The sequence below is a fragment of the Euprymna scolopes genome, chromosome 7, assembly GCF_053919585.1.
Source record: "Euprymna scolopes isolate OS-2025 chromosome 7, ASM5391958v1, whole genome shotgun sequence".
In the NCBI taxonomy this organism is placed as follows: domain Eukaryota; kingdom Metazoa; phylum Mollusca; class Cephalopoda; order Sepiida; family Sepiolidae; genus Euprymna; species Euprymna scolopes.
Genome location: NC_136488.1, coordinates 60,319,067 through 60,340,747, shown reverse-complemented (window position 1 = coordinate 60,340,747; position 21,681 = coordinate 60,319,067). Strand labels below are relative to the sequence as shown.

Genomic DNA, 21,681 nt, shown 5'->3' with positions numbered 1-21,681 from the left:
GTAGGCTACCTCTACCGTGCTAGAAAACGTTCATAGGCAACATGAATTGGAACAAATGCGTTGAGAACATTCCCAAAGCTGTTGTGAAGAAGGTAGGCTACCTCTACCGTGCTAGAAAACTAATAACACCTTACAGTATTCTGTATGTTTACGAGCCACCATTTGCCCAATATTCTGCAAAACCAAAACCAGAAACAACCCCCTTCCTCCCCCTTTCATTCGTCCCATTTCCCTTTTCTCTTTCTATCTCCCCCCCCCCTCTCTCTGACTGGTTTCCTAACTTAAAATGTACCAAACATTAATACTCTAACCATTTTCCCTCTCCCATTGCAAAACTCATTTATGTTCTGCAGGGCAAGGAACAAAAACGATAAAATCCACTATAAAACAACCAAACCAAACTTATGCTGCCTTGATAGAGTTCAAAATAGACTTCGGAGCCTCGTAGGAGATGTCCTTTTCTCTTCCCTGTAACCTCTATCTCACAGAAGAGATGTTGCGAGTTTGTCTCTGATGTATCGTTATTTTCATGGAAAGTGTTCGACTGAAATTCAGTCTATGGTCCCCCCCTCGCCAAACTTTCACAAGAAATACTCGTCTAGCTGAAAACATTATCAATAATTCCCCCCACTCTTTATCTGTGCCTAAAACTAAACGTAGATTCCATGAAAAAAGCTTTTTTCTTAGAACTGCACGCCTGTGGAATTGTCTTCCGTTTTCCTGCTTTCCAACTGACTACAATATGGTTGTCTTCAAGTCTAACATAAATAAGTTCTTGATGAGCCGTTCCATATAAGTTAACAAATTTATCGAATTTCCATTACTAATGATTACTATATTGTCCAATTTCTATTGTACACTCTTTAATCCTTATCCTCGAGTGGCCTCTTGGCCTTGATAATGTGGTGATGCCTGTGTAAAAAAAAAAAACCCACTACAAACTAGCGATTGAAGATACAAAGAACTTGAAGAATAAAAACCTTCTACAAAAGAACTGAATGCAACATGAATACTATTTCCAAAATAACTGGATTCGACATTAAATAAACTAAAAAGGATTGATATGCCGTAAAATAAAACAACCAAACAACCAAACCATTTGCCCATGTATGGAGCAGTGTTGGGTTGGTGCATCCACTACTAGTCTCTCCCTCAGACATTGTCTAAAAAAAGAATCTTCAATTTAATAGGCTTCACACTATTAACAAAGCTCTAACTCTTGTCCTATTGTTACAATGTTGTTACAATGTTGCGTCTTTGTGCTTGTTTTACAAAATTATAATAGAATGTATTTCAACGAACACATAGCACTTGTGCTCCCTCGATGTAAATACCCCCAACTAACCCGGCAAGCAAAGGTACAGGTACTCAGATATCAGAAAACCTTCTACTTTAATAGCTTCTTCCCTCAAACTGCTAGACTCTAGGAATTTCCTCCCTATTTCTTGCTTCCCGAACTCTACTAACATGCAAAAATTTAAATATGTTTACAGATATGTCACTGCTGAACTCACTGCAAAGTGCTCCTGTAGACATGGTCGCAAATAGTAGCTCTTTATCTTTTAAGTGGCAATATGGTTGGAGTGAAAAAGTATAAAAAAAAGATGGAACACTATGACTCCCACATTTGGAGAAGTACCACTTTCCTGCTTTGACAGAGTACAAAAGTGACTTCGAAATCTAATGGAGAGGTGATCTCTTCTCTTGCCCAACACGTTCTTTCTTCCAGAAGAGATGTCATTTCATTGTCATTCTCATGGCAAATACTCGACTGGGCTCTAATCTCTGGTTCTTTCCTGTAAAACATTCACAGGAAAAACTACCTACAACCATTGTAAAATTGTTCATTTCTCTTTCTGTGTTCCTAAAATTGAATGGAATTTCCATAAACAATTTTTTTCCATAAATTCCCATTCCCATGTGACTACAGCATCGTCGTTTTGAAGTCCAATGTAAACAAATTCTTGTCGAGCTGCTATCTTAAATAATCAAATCCTGTCCATTTCACTTATCGTTTTCCGGACCTCTCAAGGCGTTGTTGCCCGTCCAACTAGGCAACTCATTAACCCTTGCCCTAAAATGGCATGTGAGCTTTGATAAGTGGTGACTTAGTATAAATATAATACGTGGTTTATCTGTATCATAGGGATATCTCTTGGAAGGGTTGTTACATCCTGGGTTCAGCAAACAGCTTTTGGGTTATAAAACGCATCCCTTTCAATTAAGAGGTTGACCCTGTTCATAATTTTGACTGGCCCTTTTATTTGCTTTTTGGGGTTTCTGGCTTCATTAATTCACTCCAGTAAATTATCTGGGCTGAATTCGTCAGCTGAAATTTAAATGTTTGTAAACAGAGACGAACAAAGCATAATTTTTTGTAAAAATATAAAATTTATTTTATATTTCAAAAGAAGCACATAATTAAAACTGTGAGAATTATGGGCCGTATCAAAAAAGATCAAAATTGCAACTACAACACACATCTTTTTTCGTGGTGATACATATCAACTAGGAACAGAGAAACACTGTGTTTAGATTTTCAAACTCTGCTGCCAACTGAGTTATTTTAACCGTTGTTTCGTATCCAACCATTGTTTCGTACTCGTCAATCTCAATTCTATAAATAGCCTTTTACAATTTTACTCATCTCCCATCTTTCTGAGTACAGAAAAAAAATGTCTGGCTTTTAAATGTGTGAATTTTCAGCTTCCATCAAAAGGGCCCTTACCATTGACCACATAAAAGCAGAAGGTTTTAGTTTCTTATTTTCTTTTTTCTGTGCCTGTGTTTTATGTCTAAAGGAAAGTCATGAAACATTTCCATTTTAATATAGTTGAAATTACCCGGCGTTGCCCAGATGCAGTAAAACATTTTTAAATCGTTAACCGATTTCGACCATGAGAAAAGAAGGAAAGAAAGGGAGAGAAATAAAGAAAGTGTGTGCATGTGTGTGCATGTGTGTGTGTGTGTGTGTGTGTGTGTGTGTGTGTGTGTGTGTGTGTGTGTGTGTGTGTGTGTGCAAGAGAGAAAGAAAGAAAGAGAGAGAGAATGGGAAGTCTTAACCTTTTTAATTCATATAGGCCTGTTTATAGAACTACTAAGAGAGTAGTAATTATCTTTACTTTTTGTCCAATTTATGCAATCCTTTTCCTTATTCAGAACCAAAACCAACAGAGATTGTTGAGATGACTAGTTTCCAGTTGACTTATGTACATTTCTTGTCTTGCAAATTCACTTTCCCAGGCCTTGCCTCCCGTCTTTTGGGTAGAGTAAGTTTATTGCTTACTGACTGAGACGTTCTGACTGGGGAATACCAACGGGGCTTCCGGGCAATTTATAAAAAGCCAGAGTGTCCTCCTTTAAGAACGTTGGTTTGAATCTTCCTACTTTTTAACTTCATGTCACATATTGTGATGGTAAGGAATTAAATACCACAACCACAACTGACCACTTTATGTAAATCTTTTTTATGTTTTCAGCCATCAGAAATAAAGGTTGCAGTTGAGATTGAATACTGCTGTTTGTTTGTTTGTTTGTTTGTTTGTTGAGCATCATTCATTCATTTTGCCTGAATCAGATGATTATTGTTGACATTCGTTTCGCCGACATCTTTCTAGTTAGAATTCTTTATACGTAGAAAGACATTGATTGCCAACACATCCCTAAGTGAAAATGTTTCTGTGGAACAAACTAGGTTTGAACTTGGCACACCCTGGATTTCAGTCTGTGCCATTAACCATCTAGCCACCGTCGCCTCCCTAGTACTGTTACGTAGGACCTTGTCATTCATATACTACGTCTATATGAAAGCCTTTCAATGAACAACACATTTAATGTCAATGTATTACTGGTTAAATATTGGTACTTACTGCGGAGATCGGTTCAGGACAGGCGGAGATATATTGTAGTTGATGAATGATACTGACCATCAGACTGTTTGCATCAGAACTGGACAGTGTCGTACCGATGAACCTAATAAGATGAATACATATTTAAGCAATAATCTTCTTTCCATTATAATAATATGCATAATCATGTATACCTTTATATATATAAAGGATGATTTTTAGAGGCGGCGAACTTCAAATTAAAATAAATCTCAGAAAAACATTTTTATCATACAAATATTTGGTTTATACCAAAGATCGATTTTTTGCATTTAAAATTTAAATAAAATTTCGAGCATGGCATAATCTAGAGGTTCAGTTTTCACAAACTCTATGCATTAAATTAGGCTGTATTTCGACAATAACATATCGAATGTTGTCTTTTAAGTAGTCTATTGTGTTTGGTTTATCGACATAGACATGGGACTTTACATATGTCCAAAGGAAATGATCTAATGGGGTTAAATTAGGTGGCCAGTTGAAAAGTCCATTTCGTGAAATTATTCATTCATCAAATGTTTCTCTCAGTAAATTAATTGTATCATTTGCAATTTGTAAATGCTGAACTCAAAATAACCGAGAGTTGCCAAATCTGCAAATAAAGAAAATAGAGTTGCCAATGTAAAGTTTGCTACCTATATAAAGACCCTTATGTGATCAATGTAAAGCTACGTCTATAAACATTCTTAAGCGATCAATATAAATGCAGTTATTTCATATAGTTCAAATTGATTATTATGGGAATCAAATGCCTAAGCAAAAATGAAGCTCAATCTTAAAACCTTTATAGACTTATTTGCCCTTATTTTTTTTTTTTTTTTGTCATTCGTCCGATTTAAAATTCTACCGAATTGAAGAATATGTCAGTTTCCAAATGTTTCTTTTTTAATATTTTTTTTCTACTCGATTTTTCTCTCTGAATCTTTTATTAACTTTTAATGAGTCTGTGGAGACTGAATCGCAAAGTGATTCCAATGAATGTTAAAAAAACAAATGGCTTTAATTGCCACTCCTTTTTTTCTCCACTTTGTTGAGATTCACTCTCTTAATCAAGTCGGTTTCCCCAGAAACGTGTGAACTAAAAACCAACCAATGGAAATCATCACAAACCCCAAAAAGTACATTATTTGTATCCCAAAATTATTTGGCTTGCCAAGAGACATTTTAAAAAGAGATTGGTGAAAAAGATTGAGGCAGGATTTTCTGCCCCTGCATAAATCAGACGGTAACAACGAGGGAAATTTAAAATGGGGGATATTACTGAGACAGATAATTTACTCCCCTCATTCATAGTAATTCGTTCAATTGTAAAAAATGTTAAATAAATCATTTTATTTTGTTGATCAACATAGAATTGTCTTCATCCATTTTTCTTTTATCTGTTTCTCACCACAGCACATTTAGTATGCTGAAATCTATGCTTGTATATAAAAGGCATTTTGTTTGTGTGTACCTGTGTGTATGTTTTTTCCCTATGGACTCCAAAACAGCTGGGCCGATTTTTTTTTTTAATTTCACACAAATATATTCCATGTGTCTGGGAGTGTTCTTAGATAGGTTTTGCATTGGGATGCCTCCGATAAGTATCAAAAATCGATAATTGAAAAATCTGATTAAAGAAGGAACAAACCGATTTTAACCAAGGTTAACATTCTTATACAGCCTAACATCACAAGTGCATTTGAGAAATTTTATCATTGTACAAGCAGAAACGTCCGACATATAAAATTAACAGTGATTTTTGCTAAGACAGAGCATAATTAAATCATGATACTTGACTTTTGCATTTTAAACTTTAATTCAAGCCATTCAATATAAATAATTTTATAAAATCAACAGTAGGTTCTCTACATTGCAATGTAGATTATAATGTATTGTGGATTAAGTCACTGCAGGGAGGTATGTAAAGCTTCCTCTTGGTGCACCCCAATGAATCCCTGACTACAGCAAGCAGTCAATCGATTTGATTGAAAAATGGATGATATTAGAAGTGTGGAATATTTGTTAAACCATTATTCAATCCTGGGCAACGTCGGGTTTCTATGCTAGTAAAATTATAAAGTTATTTATATCGGATCCTGCATATGTTATATTTAATAACTAATTCATTACTATGTAAGAAATAGAATTCTGAAATTGTTTTTGTTTTTTTCCCCCTAAATCATTTTATTTTGTTGTTCGTTCTCTTGCATTTATCCCATCATATCAGCATCTCACAAATCCACTTCACAACACATTATTATGTTGAAATAAAATTATAAAATTATTTATAGCGGATCCTGATGATGTAGCATTTACTACCTAATCTATTACTATGGCACAAGCAGAATTCTGAAATTCTTTCTTTTTTTTTCTTTTTTATAGATTTGCAGCCTCGGTCATAAACCAAAACCCCTACATCTTGAAGCACTTTGATAAGAACATTAATAGAAATTGAGTTATTGAAGTAACCATTTGTGATGTTTGGTATAGAAAGTAATCAATACTTGCTAAATATCGGTTACTACCGTGGTGGGATAGCAGGATGGATCATGATTAAAGAGAGAGAGAGAGAGAGAGAGAGAGAGAGAGAGGACGAATAATAGCTATCGTGTTAGGTATATTTTCCAGATCAAAATTCCAGATGACATTAAGGGCCATAACTCCTGTGATTGTAGAGGTTATTTCCTTCTTTATTTTTATTGTTTAGGATATTACAATATTGATTAAAAATGTTCAGATATACTTAAAAAAGGATTTTTTGTATAACCAGTTTATATGCAACAAGTGTATGATAACGGAAATGGATGAGAACAAAATATATTTTGATGGTGAAGCTATTGGTACAGCACAATCACGTTGACACACCGGTTCTCGCCAGATCACCGAAGTTAAGCAACATTGAGCCTGGCCAGTACCAGATGGGTAACAAGGTTGGGAAGGCGCTGTATGTACCTTCTGGGAAAGTTGGGTGTAAGGCCAGTACCCTCACCCTGTAAAAAAGAACTCCTCACTGCAAAAGCATCTACAAAGTTGTAGATGGCCTACGCCCCTTCAGGGGTCTCAAGGCTATGGATGGGAGCTATTGAGGTTGTGGAGAAGTTTTGTTACCTTAGTGATACAATTGTAGCACAGAATGAAGCCAGGACTAGTGTGATTGCAGGAGTTACCACTGTTGACCAAGGGAAGTGTCTCCCAGGTATGTAAACATAGTGCGATTATGTAAGTAGAAGTAAAACATAGTGCGATTATGTCAGTAGAAGTAAAACAGTTGGGGATAACAGATTCTGTTCTCAAGGGAAGGCTGAGGAAAATATAGGAGGAAGTTACAAAAAATTAACACCAAAAAGAAAATGAGGGATAAACAAAGACCTGTCCATAGATAGGTTACTTTGGCAGTGAATTTCTTAGAGTTGTCCAAGCATATCAAATGGACGTTAAATCGAATATGATGAATTTAAATTTCCATTTTTTTTTTTTCCAAAATTCTTATTAAATCAATGTTGCATTCCCAATGTTCATTCAGTGACACTAGCTAAATATCACATTTTTTTTTCGTATACGGACAAGTCCATGATCACAAATAGGGAATAACAGGTGCTAACGGCCATAATAAGGTACGAATTAGCAATGGGATGATTAAGCGGAATCTGAATCAGAAATCAAAAAAATTGGGGCTTTTAATGATATCAGAATCGGGAAAATTTGTACCTATTTTCCAATGGCAGATACAATTCTTTTATTATTTTCATTTTTGTTCATGACAAAATCTTCCACTACTGGTAGTAATAATGAATATTGATTTTAAACTACCAGTAAAACTAAAATCTATAGATCACCCCTCTCCCAACAAGTGTGTTTTTATGTGTACATTTAACATGTGCTTTTACGGTAATCGGGGAAAAATAGCAACTCTATAGTTAAATATTTAGCGATTTATAAAGAATCAGAATCGGTAATTGTACCGGAATCGGAAAAAATATTAGAATCGTCCCATCCCTCGTACGAATAAATACATTGTTATATAGATAGCATTATGCACTAACACAATTGTAAGTATCTATGTTTTAAACATATCAATACTTGTTTATGTGTTTCCTTTTCTCTCCCCCCCCTCTCTCTATATATATGTCCTATCTTTCGATCCCTCTTCCGTCTCTCTCTCTCTCTCTCTCTCTCTCTCTGATACACAATACATTAATATAATTGTACAATAAACATTATCTTACACTATTTGTACTGACCCAGATTATTTACTTTGTTATCATCAACAAACATTGTATAATATTGGTTTGAACCTGTTAAGTGTATAAGCCATTAAGGTATTATTTGGATTATAGAGACTACTGTTCTTATATTGAGCGTCATTTTCACAACGTATCGGTCAATGTAACCTTCGACTCTCTTCAGGTCTATCTTGTCGAACTCAGGAATGTTTTGCTGAACTCAGGAATCTGTAGGGAATTTCGAATAGAACCCTTTATTTACTTCACACAAGCAAACACAGTGGTTAGAGTATTTGGAAAAATTCAATTGTACAGTGGAACTCTTCTGAAGGATGAAGGTTAAATTCTCAGTGTGGGCAACCGAAAAATACAATTGTGAATTACTTTTGTCCTCTATCTAGTCAAGGCTGACAGAACGAGAACGTGCTAGCTCTATGGAGTAAATAAGGGGTTCCGTTCAAAAATTCTATTCAGATTCCTGAGTTCGACAGAAATATACTTGAGTTCAACAAAATGCGCCTGAAGAAGATCGGAGGTTACATCGGCTGAAGTGTAGTTATAATAACACTCAAAGTGAGAACCATAGTCCAAAGAATCCTAATAATATGAATTATCAATACTCATCTCAAAACTTCAGAAAGCTATTAAGGCTTATCAAAACCAATCAACGATGCATGCGAAATGCAGAACAAGCATTAGAAAATGCTTTGCATGAGATTCTCTTACACGTTGAAAGCATACAAATCATTTAATAGATATATCGTAATTAATATCTGCTGTTTCAGATTATTCAGAATTTATTCATATCTAAGTTACACCCCTGTATGGACCCCAGAGGTAGTGCATTATGGCCCACTGATGTGTGGACACGACCTGGCACACTAATAACCCCTGCCTCACAGTCTTGTGTGTGCCCTTGGTTGGGCGAAGACTAGGGGAACCAACCCCAAAATCAAACACCACTGCCTTGTGGGTTTTATAACAGCAAAAGGCTAAGAGATGGGAACTCTGATTTCAAATCCTACTGCTGCCTTGCAGTTTTCCTTAAAAGGCTTTGCAACCTCATCCAGAAACAAAAGGTAGAAAGTCCTGTACCAAAGGATAAAACACTGAGGCCCTGACCAGTCATCGTCACTACATAATGTGGACACCCCTGTATAGTCCTATCCAACCAGAGAATACATTTTATTTTTCAAAAACAAAAATTATAAATGCACCCACGTGAGAGATTTAGAAATTGGATTCAGCCCCTTTTCCTAGTTGACTTTCCCATATGTATCCAATATATTGCTGCATCGTCGAGTAGAAAACAACACACGGATACAAAATATAAAATAGGTTTATTACGTTAGTTATAATAATAGAACAATTTCAATATATATTTTTTAAACATTTCTAAAGAGAGTTGAAGTAATAACATTAAAAACAATTAATAATCTTTCTTTCGGCAATTCGGAATCTTAACTCATTTTTCTAAGGGAAGTAACTTTATTTTGCTAAAGTAAAAGATTTTTTTTCTTACAATTTCTCGAATGTATTGTTTAAGAAAAATTACAATATCGTCTCATTTTACACTTTTCTGTTATTAATGTTATAAAACTTTCTTGCATTAAATAAAGTAGTTAGAAAAAACTATTTTTTCTTACAATTCTTAGTAAAATAGTTACTTGTCTTAGAACAATAGGTTAAGATTCCGAATTGCCCTTTCTTATTGCAGCAAATGGAGAATTTGCTGGAAATAATAGGAAAAAATGCATTCCAACCATCTGATTGGTCGAAATTATCTTTTGTGTGAATATGAAGAAATGATTGCAGATTTTTTATTTGAAAGGTTGTAACCGAATTTTTTAATAATCCAGGCAAAAGAAACAATATTTAAAACCTGGTTAATAAGGATATTCGCTTTTAAATAAAAAATATAAAAAAATATATATTGGTGTTTTTTGTTTAACACATTTAATTTAAATAAAATTTTAAAAATCGGTTGTTCTTCATTATCGTAGCGAAATTCGAAAATTGAAATATTGAATTTCAAGCGAAACCAGTTGTATATACTGAATAATGTAACAGTAATAAACATATTCAAAAATTACGAAAAATGATAATGTATAAAATTAATTATTAATGAAAATAGTTGTCCTAAGACAATTAGGAAAATTGAGTTTTACAAAAAAAGAAATCGGAGAGTTCTAATTGTAACAAAAGGGAGGTAAATATTTTCTGAAAACTAAAAATCTTTGGCCAATTTAGCAAAACTTAATTTTTGCCAATTGTCTTCAAAAATTGTTTTTATTAATAATTAATTTTCTACCTTATCGTTTCCCATAATTTTTGGATATTTTCATAATTTTTTAATATTTTCATTACTGTGACATAATTTTTGGATATTTTCATAACTGTGACATAGCAATTTAGTAGATACCATCGGTTTAATTTGAAATTCAATATTTCAATTTTCGAATTTCGCTACAATAACGAAGAAGAACTAAAAAAATCAACAATTTAATTCCCTTACCTTTGCCAAATTTAATTACAATTGAGTTACATCCCGTCCACTTCTAGACAGAGTGCACGTGGTACTATCGCCCATATATCCATACGACCAGGCGTAGTAGCTTTCTTACCTTTAAACATGTATTCTGATCGAATCACCGAAGTTCAGTAACACAGCAAAAATTTCAACGAAACTGTTTTTACCTGAGAATGATTACCGCGTTACCATTCATCCAGTCTAACATGTTCATTGCTGCTTTGGCCATAATTGACGTTTTCCCACTGCCAGATTTTCCGTAAATGACTAAGGGCTCACTTTTCGAACTTTGAACATAATCCTTGATCCTCTGTGGAGAAAATATGAAATAATGAAATATCACACGCACACACGCACACACATACATATATATATATATATATATATATATATATATATATATATATATATATATATATATATATATATATGTGATGAGAATAATGGAAATAGTATTCCGACAAATTAGAGAAATAAAAATGAACAAACCGAGTTATGTGTTCATCAATGTTTTGTCTTTATTTCCAGAGGAAGTCTCAAAATAAAGACGAAACGCTGATGAACACATGACTCAGTTTGTTCCTTTTTATCACCCTCTCTCTCTCTTTCTCTCTCTTTCTCTCTCTTTCTCTGTATATATATATATATATATATATATATATATATATATATATATATATATATATATGAGAGGATCGCTCCAAAAGTAATGGTTCCTATTTTTTATTCCGTCCAAATGGATCAAATTGCATTGTTATGATGACTGAATTTATGCATTCATGACGTGAAAGTTTCATCTCTCTGTTGCAGATATTGACGCTGTGAGACTCTAAGAAATCAACCTCTGTCATGGACATGCGTTAGAAGCAGAGATGTGTCATTGAATTCTTGATAAAAGTGTATTGAGAATGGTGATGACTATGTAGAAAAATAAATTCTGGTGCACACACACACACACACACACACACACACACACACACAGAATAAATGACAAAAAGTTATATTCCAAAATTCATGATGTTGACCATCTTATAATTTATTCCTTTAATTCAGTTGACTTATACAATCTTTGACAGTATCTGTTTTGTAGTGCGAAATCAGTCACTTAATTATTATATCAATCAGTGAATCTATTATGCCCTTAACTCATCAGAAGAAATAGCAACATTCAATCCGTCAAAAGGAATTCAAATTTGATTTGACATGATAAAAATCCGAAAATGGGAAGAGAAGCTGCAGATACCTTTATATTTTTCCATTACGCCATATTGAACTTTTATCAAACAAAGTCATTAAACCCAACTATTTGTACTAACAATTTTAATTAATTTATGAATCTTCCACCAAAATGTCCTATTTAATATTTAGCAAATTTATAAATTCTAATTTGTGTATGCATACTTATGAAAATAATATCCACAAATTATAAACTATTATACATGTTTGTATATACGAAACTAAACTAAGCTAAATATATATATATATATATATATATATATATATATTTAAATAACTTACTATATATATATATATATATATATATATATATATATATATATATATATGATGGCAGCAAATTCACTTTTGAACATTGCCATCACTCGATATAGCACAAAAAAAAAGAAAAAAAAAGGTATATAGAAACACGAAAACATTCAGTGATGGGCCGCACGAATGTGGCTTTTAAGCCCTGCTAAACTCTGGCATTCCTTAGCACACATTGTACATGTGCATCACTAGCAGTACGTTCTTGCTGTTGTTTTTTATGCAGGATCAAATGCCGTTTCAAACCACCTGCCGTTTTGTACATCCGCCCACAGTTGACACAGGTTAACTCTGGCAACTCAAGGCTGCTTTGTGGCCCACTGCGTCGATGAGTAGATTGGTGACTCATCAGCCCAGCTCTGCTCAGACATATTCTTCCGCACACCTCACACTCCAGACCAATTTGGCGCCCCCTCTCATCCATGGTTCCTTTCACTCTCCCTTTCTGGATATCACGCTTCAGCCGCTCATACTGGATTCGATCTGCCTCAAACTTGCCCACAACTCCCTGCAAGGTCCTTCTCCACCATCCACGATCCAAAGCAAGACTCTCCCAGGTTCTTTTATCAATCTCACATTTTTTTAAGGTGGATCTTAAACAATCCTTAAATCTCAATTTAGCCTTTTGAGCCAGACGTCTTCCCTCGGCAAGCTCGCCATAAAGGAGTTGTTTGGGAAGTCGACTGTCTAACATCCTCACTACATGTCCACTCACTCTCAGTCTATGCTTAATAATGTGAGCCTGAATGCTAAGGCATTGGGCCCGTTGAAGCACCTCCACATCACTGACATACATCTGCCAACCCACACCTAAGATTCGCCATAGGCACATCTGGTGAAACCGCTCGAGACGTCTCAAATGCTCCCTGTATGTTGTCCAAGTTTCACAACCATAGAGAAGAGTACCTATTTACTATGCCTCCCCACGGGACAGAGTTAGACACCAGGGTCGTTTTTTAACGTGGAGAAAAGGTACAAAAATAAAAATTGTCTCAGTCGTGAAGGATTTCTCCTCCACAGAAAGAGAACAAGAAATAGAAGTGCAGCATCTGAAGAACAGATACTACACTTTGATCTTGTCCCGAAGGCGAGTAGAAAGAACACATGCATCATAAACCTTAATCTTAGTTGGCAGCAAGATCCCATGACGTCTCCACAAACGCCCATTCAACTTTCCGAAGGCATCACTTGCCCTGCTGATGCCTGGCTGTAAAAATCATATCCACTGTCCCTCAACATCTTCTGCAACCACACTGTGACTCAGCAATGTGCTCCAGCATTCTATCTAGCATGATCCTACAGAGCACCTTACCGACTACTGACAGTAAAGAGATGCCCCGATAGTTTCCACATTCATCTCTGCTACCCTTACCCTTGTATAGCATTACCATCAATGCATCCCGCCAATCCTGCGGAATACACTCATTCCGCCAAGCTGTCTGCAACAATTCCGATAAGCGTTGTAACATCTTGGGTCCAGAACATTTAAAGATCTCCGCATGCAAACGATTCCGGTCAGGAGACTTTCCATTGTTCAGCTTATGGACAGCTGCTTCAACTTCCTGGAGAGAAGGAACCTCTGCCAAGATATCCTTGACCGGATTGCTAGGAATCGACCTAACAAACTCCTGTTCAACGTAAGAAGGTCTGTTCAGGAGGTCATCGAAATGCTCCCTCCATCTATGAAGAATGTCAGTAGGGTCTCGAAGAAGATCCCCACCATCTTTCGAGCGCAGAGGAGTGATAGGTGAGGAGTGATAGGTGATCTGGATAGTCCGTAAACCGTGTGCAGTAGGCTGTATAAGACCTTGGTGTAGTTCGAATCCAAGGTGAGCTATATTTCCTCAGCTTTCTGCCTCCACCATTCATCCTGCATGTTACGCAACCTCCTCTGCACCTCGTGCTTGATTGCCTTAAACTTGTCCCTCAATTGATCTTGCTCACCATCCGTCAAACCACCCACCGAGATAAGCGTGCAATGCCCTGGCTTTTGAATCAAGCAGAGCCTGAATTTCAGTATCATTCTCATTGAACCAATCCTGATGTTTATGCTCACAATAACCTAATACTCTCTCACATACCTCATAGACAGATTCCTTAAAATCAGGCCTTAGACGGGCAACATTAAGTCGCTTTGGGATAGCCACACTAGCTCCTCTCATTTTGGGCTTCACAACACACTTAATCTTTGCATGGACCAACCGATGGTCGATCCAGCACTCTGCACCCCGCATGACACAAACACTGCTCATCTCACGTTTTCTGACTAACACATAGTCTATCAAGTGCCATTGTTTGGAACCAGGATGCATCCAGGTCGTCTTGTATTTGTCCTTCTGCTGGAACACGGTGTTACCGATTTTAAAACCCATCTCTGAACAAAACTGCAACAACATCAGACCATTGCTATTACACTTGCTCACTCTGTGTTTACCCAACACATCCCAGGTTTCAAAATCTCTTCCCACCCTAGGATTAAAATCTCCAAGAATGAAGATCTTATCAGCAGTGGGAATGCGTCTAACTACACTGCACAAAGCAAGGTAGAAAGCAACCTTTTCATCTTCTGTTGCATCCATAGTGGGTGCATAGACACTCAAAAACGTTGTATAACAACCATTTACCATAGTCATGATCCGGTCACTCACACCACAGGGAAGTTCTTCCAGACTAGAAAGAATTGATGCCTTTATAGCAAAAGCCATGCCTGATTCCCTCTTACATCCATCCGCTCTACCAATTCAGAAAATGGTGTAGGCCCCAACCAACTCAGAAAACTGTCCCTCATCAGCCAGCCTGGTCTCAGACAGAGCAACTATGTCCATGTCATAACGTTGAAGTTCCTTAGATACAAGAGCAGATTTATGCTCTGGGTGCGTTATTGCTGACGACAAGTCAAGCAGCATCCGCACATTCCAACAGCAGATGGTCATTGTCATATATTTCCTCGCAGTAGCATGCTGACGACCGGGTCCAGGCTGTGGAGCCCTGAAACACCTGCCGGGTCAAGCCCTGGAAATTCTAGTTCCCTTATTACCATTTACGTTTATAACCATATTTGCCAACTTTATTGAATGTTTTGCCGTTTTAGGCTACAACCAGCCTTTTTCTTTACTTTCCTCCCGCTATCAAGATACACGAGATAGTAAAAAATGGTATCTAATTTATATCGAGCAATGCCTGTGCATGAGGATTGTTATAGTGGGGAAAGACTTTGCACCAAGACAATCCCACTCTCTAAACAACTGCCACATTGGTCCAAAAAGAAGAGCAAGTCAACATCATTGACTGCAGCAGTCATCGCAGGTTTTATATCAGAGTTTTCCTTCTCCTAGGGAGGTTTCCTTCACTACGGCTTACAGAGCCCTCTCCACCCACCATGCCATTTAATCCATGACTGGAACTTAGGTTGCTGGGCATCAGAGCATATTCCACATGCTGGTAGGTCATATATGCCGCAGCTTACAAGGCCTAAGCTTCTCTGGAGGTTTCTGTCAGGGTTATCTCACCCTTAGCCTTTGGTTAAATAACCTTGGCCCACAAGGCAGTGGAGGTTCAGTTATACAGCGCAGGACACTCGCCATTCATCAGAGCCCCATCTGCATGGCAGTGGTCACGACGTGCACGTGGGGTTGATTTGTCTGGGAGAAGCACAGAAAGACGCTAAGACATCTGTGTGCTTTTAACACACGTCCACACCAGACCTTGACCACCATATATATATATATATATATAGTAAGTTATTTAAATATATATGGCAGTTAAACTAAACAGAATTTTCCATGTTTCTTCCTCGTAAGAACTAAAAATTTACTGGATGCTTTTATACATCCATGTGGTGTTTACTTTGAGCGAACCAATGAGATTCAGTAGCCAATGGCAGGGCTTCTCTCAGCCAAAGGTTCGCCAGACTTTCACTTTCTTTTTTGTTTTGTTTTGAAGAGGGGTGACTCATCCTTTTTTGTATGAATGTGTTGAATTAATAGATTACCTTGTATTAACACCTGTGTGCTTGGAATACCTCTTCTTATTTTAGGTGTTGAATTAATATTTTTTTTCACCCATTTTCACTCCAAACAAGGCAAATGGTTTGTTTCATTTGTAAAATCGGATCATTCTAAACAGTTTCTCACATTTGGAGCTATTCACTACCTCTGCACCTCTATTATCAGACTATGTTCAATGGAGAATCTATGTCTCATTTGAGGGTGCAGAGACGTATCTGTATTTTAATTGGCCGCACCCTTTCTTCCCTGCACCCTTTTTCACAAATATAATATTTCTAATCACGTTTTTTTTCCATAAATACTATCCAGAATTGTCTGGTCTATGCCCTGCTTCTTTTGTGCCAGCTCGTTTGACTCGTTGGTCTAGTGGTCTCCATCAATTAATGTGTTTTGATACCTCATTGTAATACAACGTCCTATTCCAGTAGATTCTTTCCAAGAACTGAAAGCTTGTGGAACTCTTTTCCTGCTGACTGTTTTCCTCCTACCTATAACCTTGGTCTTTTCAATACTAAGATGAATAGTCATCTCCTGATTTTACAAAACTCATTTTTCATTCTTGTTAGCTCCTTACATCAAATGGCTTCACGATTAGTCTGAAGCAATTAGATAAAATATCTTTGCTACTATTCATCTGATGTTTTGGGTTCTAAAGGCAGCATTCACACGTACACAGAAAACTGGGGTCATGAGGTCACTGAGTATTCATTCAAATATCATCTCAATTCCTGTAGCCAAAAACGGATGTGACATCACATGGCCAATGAAGAGAAGGAGCAGGAGAGATAGCTAAGTTTTTTGGAGGCTTTGGGCGGAATATCATGTGTATAGAATGATTTTAAAATTGAGTGTAACTAACAGGCTATGGGTTTCAGATGTCAGTAGACCGAAACATCTTCTGTTGCTAAAAGAAAAGATGACATCATCATCTTAATAAATAGTCTTTTTTTCAAATTCAGAATATTCTCCTTCCATTTAGTTGTTGCAGGATTTTTTATTCCAGAGCGTGAATTCATCCTGTGGAGACATCAGGGGCAAATGTGTCTCGGTCATAGGAGGAGCGATAGACAGGTAGGGTTTAATTATGCTGTTATGATCTGTGGTTCATGTTTGATAAGAAATGTGCATTTTGGTTGATTGTGATTTACCAGACATTGAACCTCCTCTCATAGTGGAGGTAATTGCTATAACCCTATTTAAAGAGTTACAAGAAAAACAGAACACTGGTATAGATTAGCAAAATCTATTAACAAGAATATACAAAAGTGTGAGTCGTCCGTCTAGTCAACAAAACAACCCAGGTTGGTCCGTCAGATATTGATTCCCACATTAAAACCTTGTATTCCGGTATTTATTATGTATGAATCAGTTCATTCATAGGTAACGCCGGTAGTCCGCCACAACAGTAATATTTTTAAATGGTTGGATTAAATTAAATTTATTGCGTAAAGATTTTCTCTACATATATCCTTAGATATTCCAAACGAGGTAGGCCAGATGCTCAACTAAATGCCAACGTATAACACTATTGTGAAGAAATTCCCATATCAGAAAATAATAGAAAAGACTAAATTCCAATTATTGCATTTATCATATCTAAATTTTCTCTTGTGTGAATACGAAAAGATGATCACATATTTTCTATTAAAATAGTTGGAATCAAATTTCATAATAGGCAAGAACCCAGAAATACAAAAGTTGCAATATTCAAAACCTGTTCATAATCCATATTATTTGAATTCTTCGGATTACTGTTCTCATTGTGAGTGTCATTTGCACAACGTTTTCACCTTCTTCAGATATATCTGTACAGAATTCCGAATGGAATTTTTTATTTAATCCACTGGGTAGCATGATCTTGTTTCATCAGCCAAGTAGAAGTCCTAAGTAATTCCCAGTTGTACTTTTGAGTGTCTCCTGCAAGGACCAGTGGCGTAGTGGATAAAGCACTTGATAAATTAATTTCTTCTGGAGATTGAAGGTTCAATCAAAAATGCAATTGAGAATTACTTCGAATTTTTACCCAGTCATGGCTGATGAAACGAAAACATGATACTCCCATGTATTAAATGTAGGGTTCTGTTCAAAATTCCATGCAGATTTTCGAGATCGACAGAAAGATTCTCGAGTTTGAGAAAAAATTTCCGAATTTGACAGAAAAATTACCGAGTTTGACAAGATACACCTAAAGAAGGTCAAAAGTTACAAGAACCGAAACATTGTTCAAATAACACTTAAAATAAGAAAAATAGTCTGAAGAAGCCAAATATACGAATAATCAATCCTCATCTCAAAAATTCAGAAACGGTTAATATGAGTTTGTTTATTTAAACGATTGACGATTCTATATAATAAACTACTTGTCTTAATATAGATTATATATGTCGATTGTGCTACAAGCAGCTCAACAATGTGTGCGTTTTCTTACCTTCAAAGCATCATTTCTTCCAGAAAAGGATTTGCATTTTTTCTGACAAAATAAGACGTGTTTCTTGACTTCTTCGTAGAGTGGATCATTTAACGCTGCTTTGTCTTTCTTAGCGATGCTCTTTTCAATCATGTCTTGTAGTCGCTGTTGGAAATCACGACCCAACGAAGTTAAATAATTTCTGTGTTCCTCATTAGTTCCAGGATCCACGCCTACTCATCAACACGACATCAAAATAGAAAGCAATTAAAATGAGCAACTTTTGTCTTTCGGATTTAATTTGGATTATTCAGACTACTGTTCTCATCTTGGATGGTATTCTCACAACGTTTCGATCATAGGATTCGTAACGCAACGGATAAAAGTGCTATGTTAATAAGTTCTAAGTAACAGTCTTCTGAATGTTGAAATACAGGCCATTTTAAAAATATAATTACAAATTACTTAAAATTTGTATCTGATCATGACTGACGGAACAAGAGAAAGCTAAACCCGTGAGTTAAATAAAGTGTTCTGTTTGAAATTCTGTACAAATTCTTAAATTCGACATAAAAATTCCCGAGTTCAGTAAGGCGTATCTGAGGAAAATCGGAGGTTATATTGGCTGAAACGTTGAGAAAATAACATAAAAAATGAGAAGAATAATGTGAATAATCCAATACAAATAATCAATCCTAAAAAATTTCCTTTTTAAAAATTGTTCTCGTATAATTGCAAAGCGTTTATTATGAAATAGATTATTCGTGGGTAGAGACTACTACCCATGGCCCATTTATATAACTTCAGAAAAACTATGAAAACAGCCAACCGTTTATAATACTGATTTTAGAAGAATTAGACATTGCAGAACAGATGTAGTGAAATTCCAACTGATTTCTATATGAGAAATAAACAGATATTACATTACTTCCCAAAGAGGACATAATGCTTGTAGAAGAGTATCATAACTACAAAACAGGTACTACACTCTCAACCACCAATAACCACGACTAATAACACTCTTCCTGAGAGCTCATTATTCAAACTCTTTAAGTTAATATACACAGGCGACATGAATTGGAACAAATACATTGAGGATATTGTCAAGACTGCTGCAAAGAAATTGGGGGTCTCGCTACTGTGCTAGAAAATTTCTTATACTTGAGAATATCATGTATTTCAACAAAGCCACAATTCGGTCATGCATGGAGCACTGTTGCCACATCTGGGCTGGTGCATCTACCATCATTCTCCCCTTCTTAGACAGTGTCCAAAAAAGAGTCTTTAATCTAATAAGCCGTGCACTATCAACCAAGCTCCAACCCTTATTCCATCGCCACAATGCTACACCTCTGTGCCTGTTTTACAAGTATTTAAATAGAATGTGCTAACCCGTCAAGCAGCAAAATCTCACCCCATTCATTGTTGAGGTCCTTAGACGCTGGAAATCCTTCTACTCTAACAGTTCTTCTCTCGGACTGCTAAACTTTGGCATCCCCTCTCTGTTTCCTGCTTCCCTGACTGTACTAACATGCAGAAGTTTAAATGTAATGTGCACAAACATTTCATTGCTTATCTCCACACATAGTGCTCCCTGTAGACATAATCCCTAACAGTAACCCCTTACATCCAAGTGGCAACATGCCTTGTTTGGGGTGAAAAAGAGTAAAAAAAATAATTATCCGCCCCCCCCCTTAATAAAGGAGGAAGTAATGCCTAGGAGAATGGTATCATAACGGCAAATGAACATATGCTACACTGTCTCCTCTCAAAAAGAGAGGAGATATCGCCTTGAAGGATCGTATCATGACAGCTAAAAATATACTATGCTACTCCTCAAAAGAAGGATGTAATCGACACAGCAATTGATTTCTCTATTAAATGTTTAATGGTTTTTGTAATTTCTCTGAAGTTACATGAAGTTACATGATGGATTGTTGTACAGAAAAAAATACCAAAAAAATGAAATAATCAATATAATCACACCGGTTCTGGATCAAAGTTAAATGACCATGAGTCTAGCTAGTAGCACCAAATGGGTAACCCTTTGGGAATAAAAAAAAAACATTGTAGTTAGTATAATAGTAAAAGATCCTGGCAAAAAATTGTATTATTATTAATTGTAGGTAGCTGAGGTTTAATGAAGATAGCTTTGAGTATTTTGAATTTAAAAAAATGGTTTTAGAAAACATTACTCTCATTTTATATAAATGCCTTAACAGCTAGTGGCAGTTAGTGATTTCTTTATGAGAGCTCCATCTAAGAACAAAGGGAGCAATATAATAATTCTGCTACGTGTAATAATAATATATATATATATATATATATATATATATATATATAGTAAAACTGGCAATTAGTAAAATCCTGAAGAGAGTGCTCAATACTATTGCAGAGCAAATATGTGTTTTATTTTTTTATTACCGTTTTATCTGGTTACATATATTTCGGATGTTGGACCATGTTTACGATCCAAACAGCTTCGTCAGACCTTACAGAAATGGATTTTTGTAAGGTCTGACGAGGCTGTTGGATCGTAAACATGGTCCAACATCCGAAACATATGTAACCAAACAGATAAAACGGTAATAAAACAATAAAACATATATATATATATATATATACATCGATTGTATTTAGGCAGGTACTTTCATTGCAGAATTCTTTAGGTTGTTTATGCTTTTGCAAATTAAAAAAAAAAAAATTATTTAATCATGTTTCTCATGTCAAAATAATTTAAAAAAATTAATAATATAAGTGCTATGATATGAAACATTTTCGGTTCTTTGTTACATCATCTTTAGGTGAATAAAAATGGTGGAGAGAATTTCAAAAAGATTAATTTCTGGGGTTTAATGAAGTTAACTTTGAGTATTTTGAATTTTAAAAATTCGTTTTAGAATGTATTATTCCCATGTTATATAAACGAAAAATCATCTCAAATCAGAAGGGGACAGTTTTTTTTTTTTTTTTTTGTAAATGCTGGTTAATTGATCTAGAATTTGCAAGATGCATCGTGAGACTGCCTGATAGAGTGGTGGTTGTAAAGCAAATGTACCTATTATCTTCATTATTATTATTAAGAGTGTTGAATCCTCTT

The 21,681-nt window shown here is 35.8% G+C and overlaps 1 protein-coding gene across 1 annotated transcript in view; it reads right to left on the bottom strand.

Moving 5' to 3' along the window:
• The window catches only part of LOC145280278 (NACHT and WD repeat domain-containing protein 2-like), a 115,198-nt gene that overhangs the window by 63,608 nt on the left and 29,909 nt on the right, over window positions 1-21,681 (bottom strand). Inside the window, exons 9-11 of the mRNA XM_080132051.1 lie at window positions 18,603-18,814; window positions 10,790-10,932; window positions 3,870-3,972 (exon numbers count right to left, since the gene is read on the bottom strand). Of these exons, the coding sequence (XP_079988177.1) occupies window positions 3,870-3,972; window positions 10,790-10,932; window positions 18,603-18,814 (458 nt within the window). The remainder of the gene's footprint in view (window positions 1-3,869; window positions 3,973-10,789; window positions 10,933-18,602; window positions 18,815-21,681) is intronic.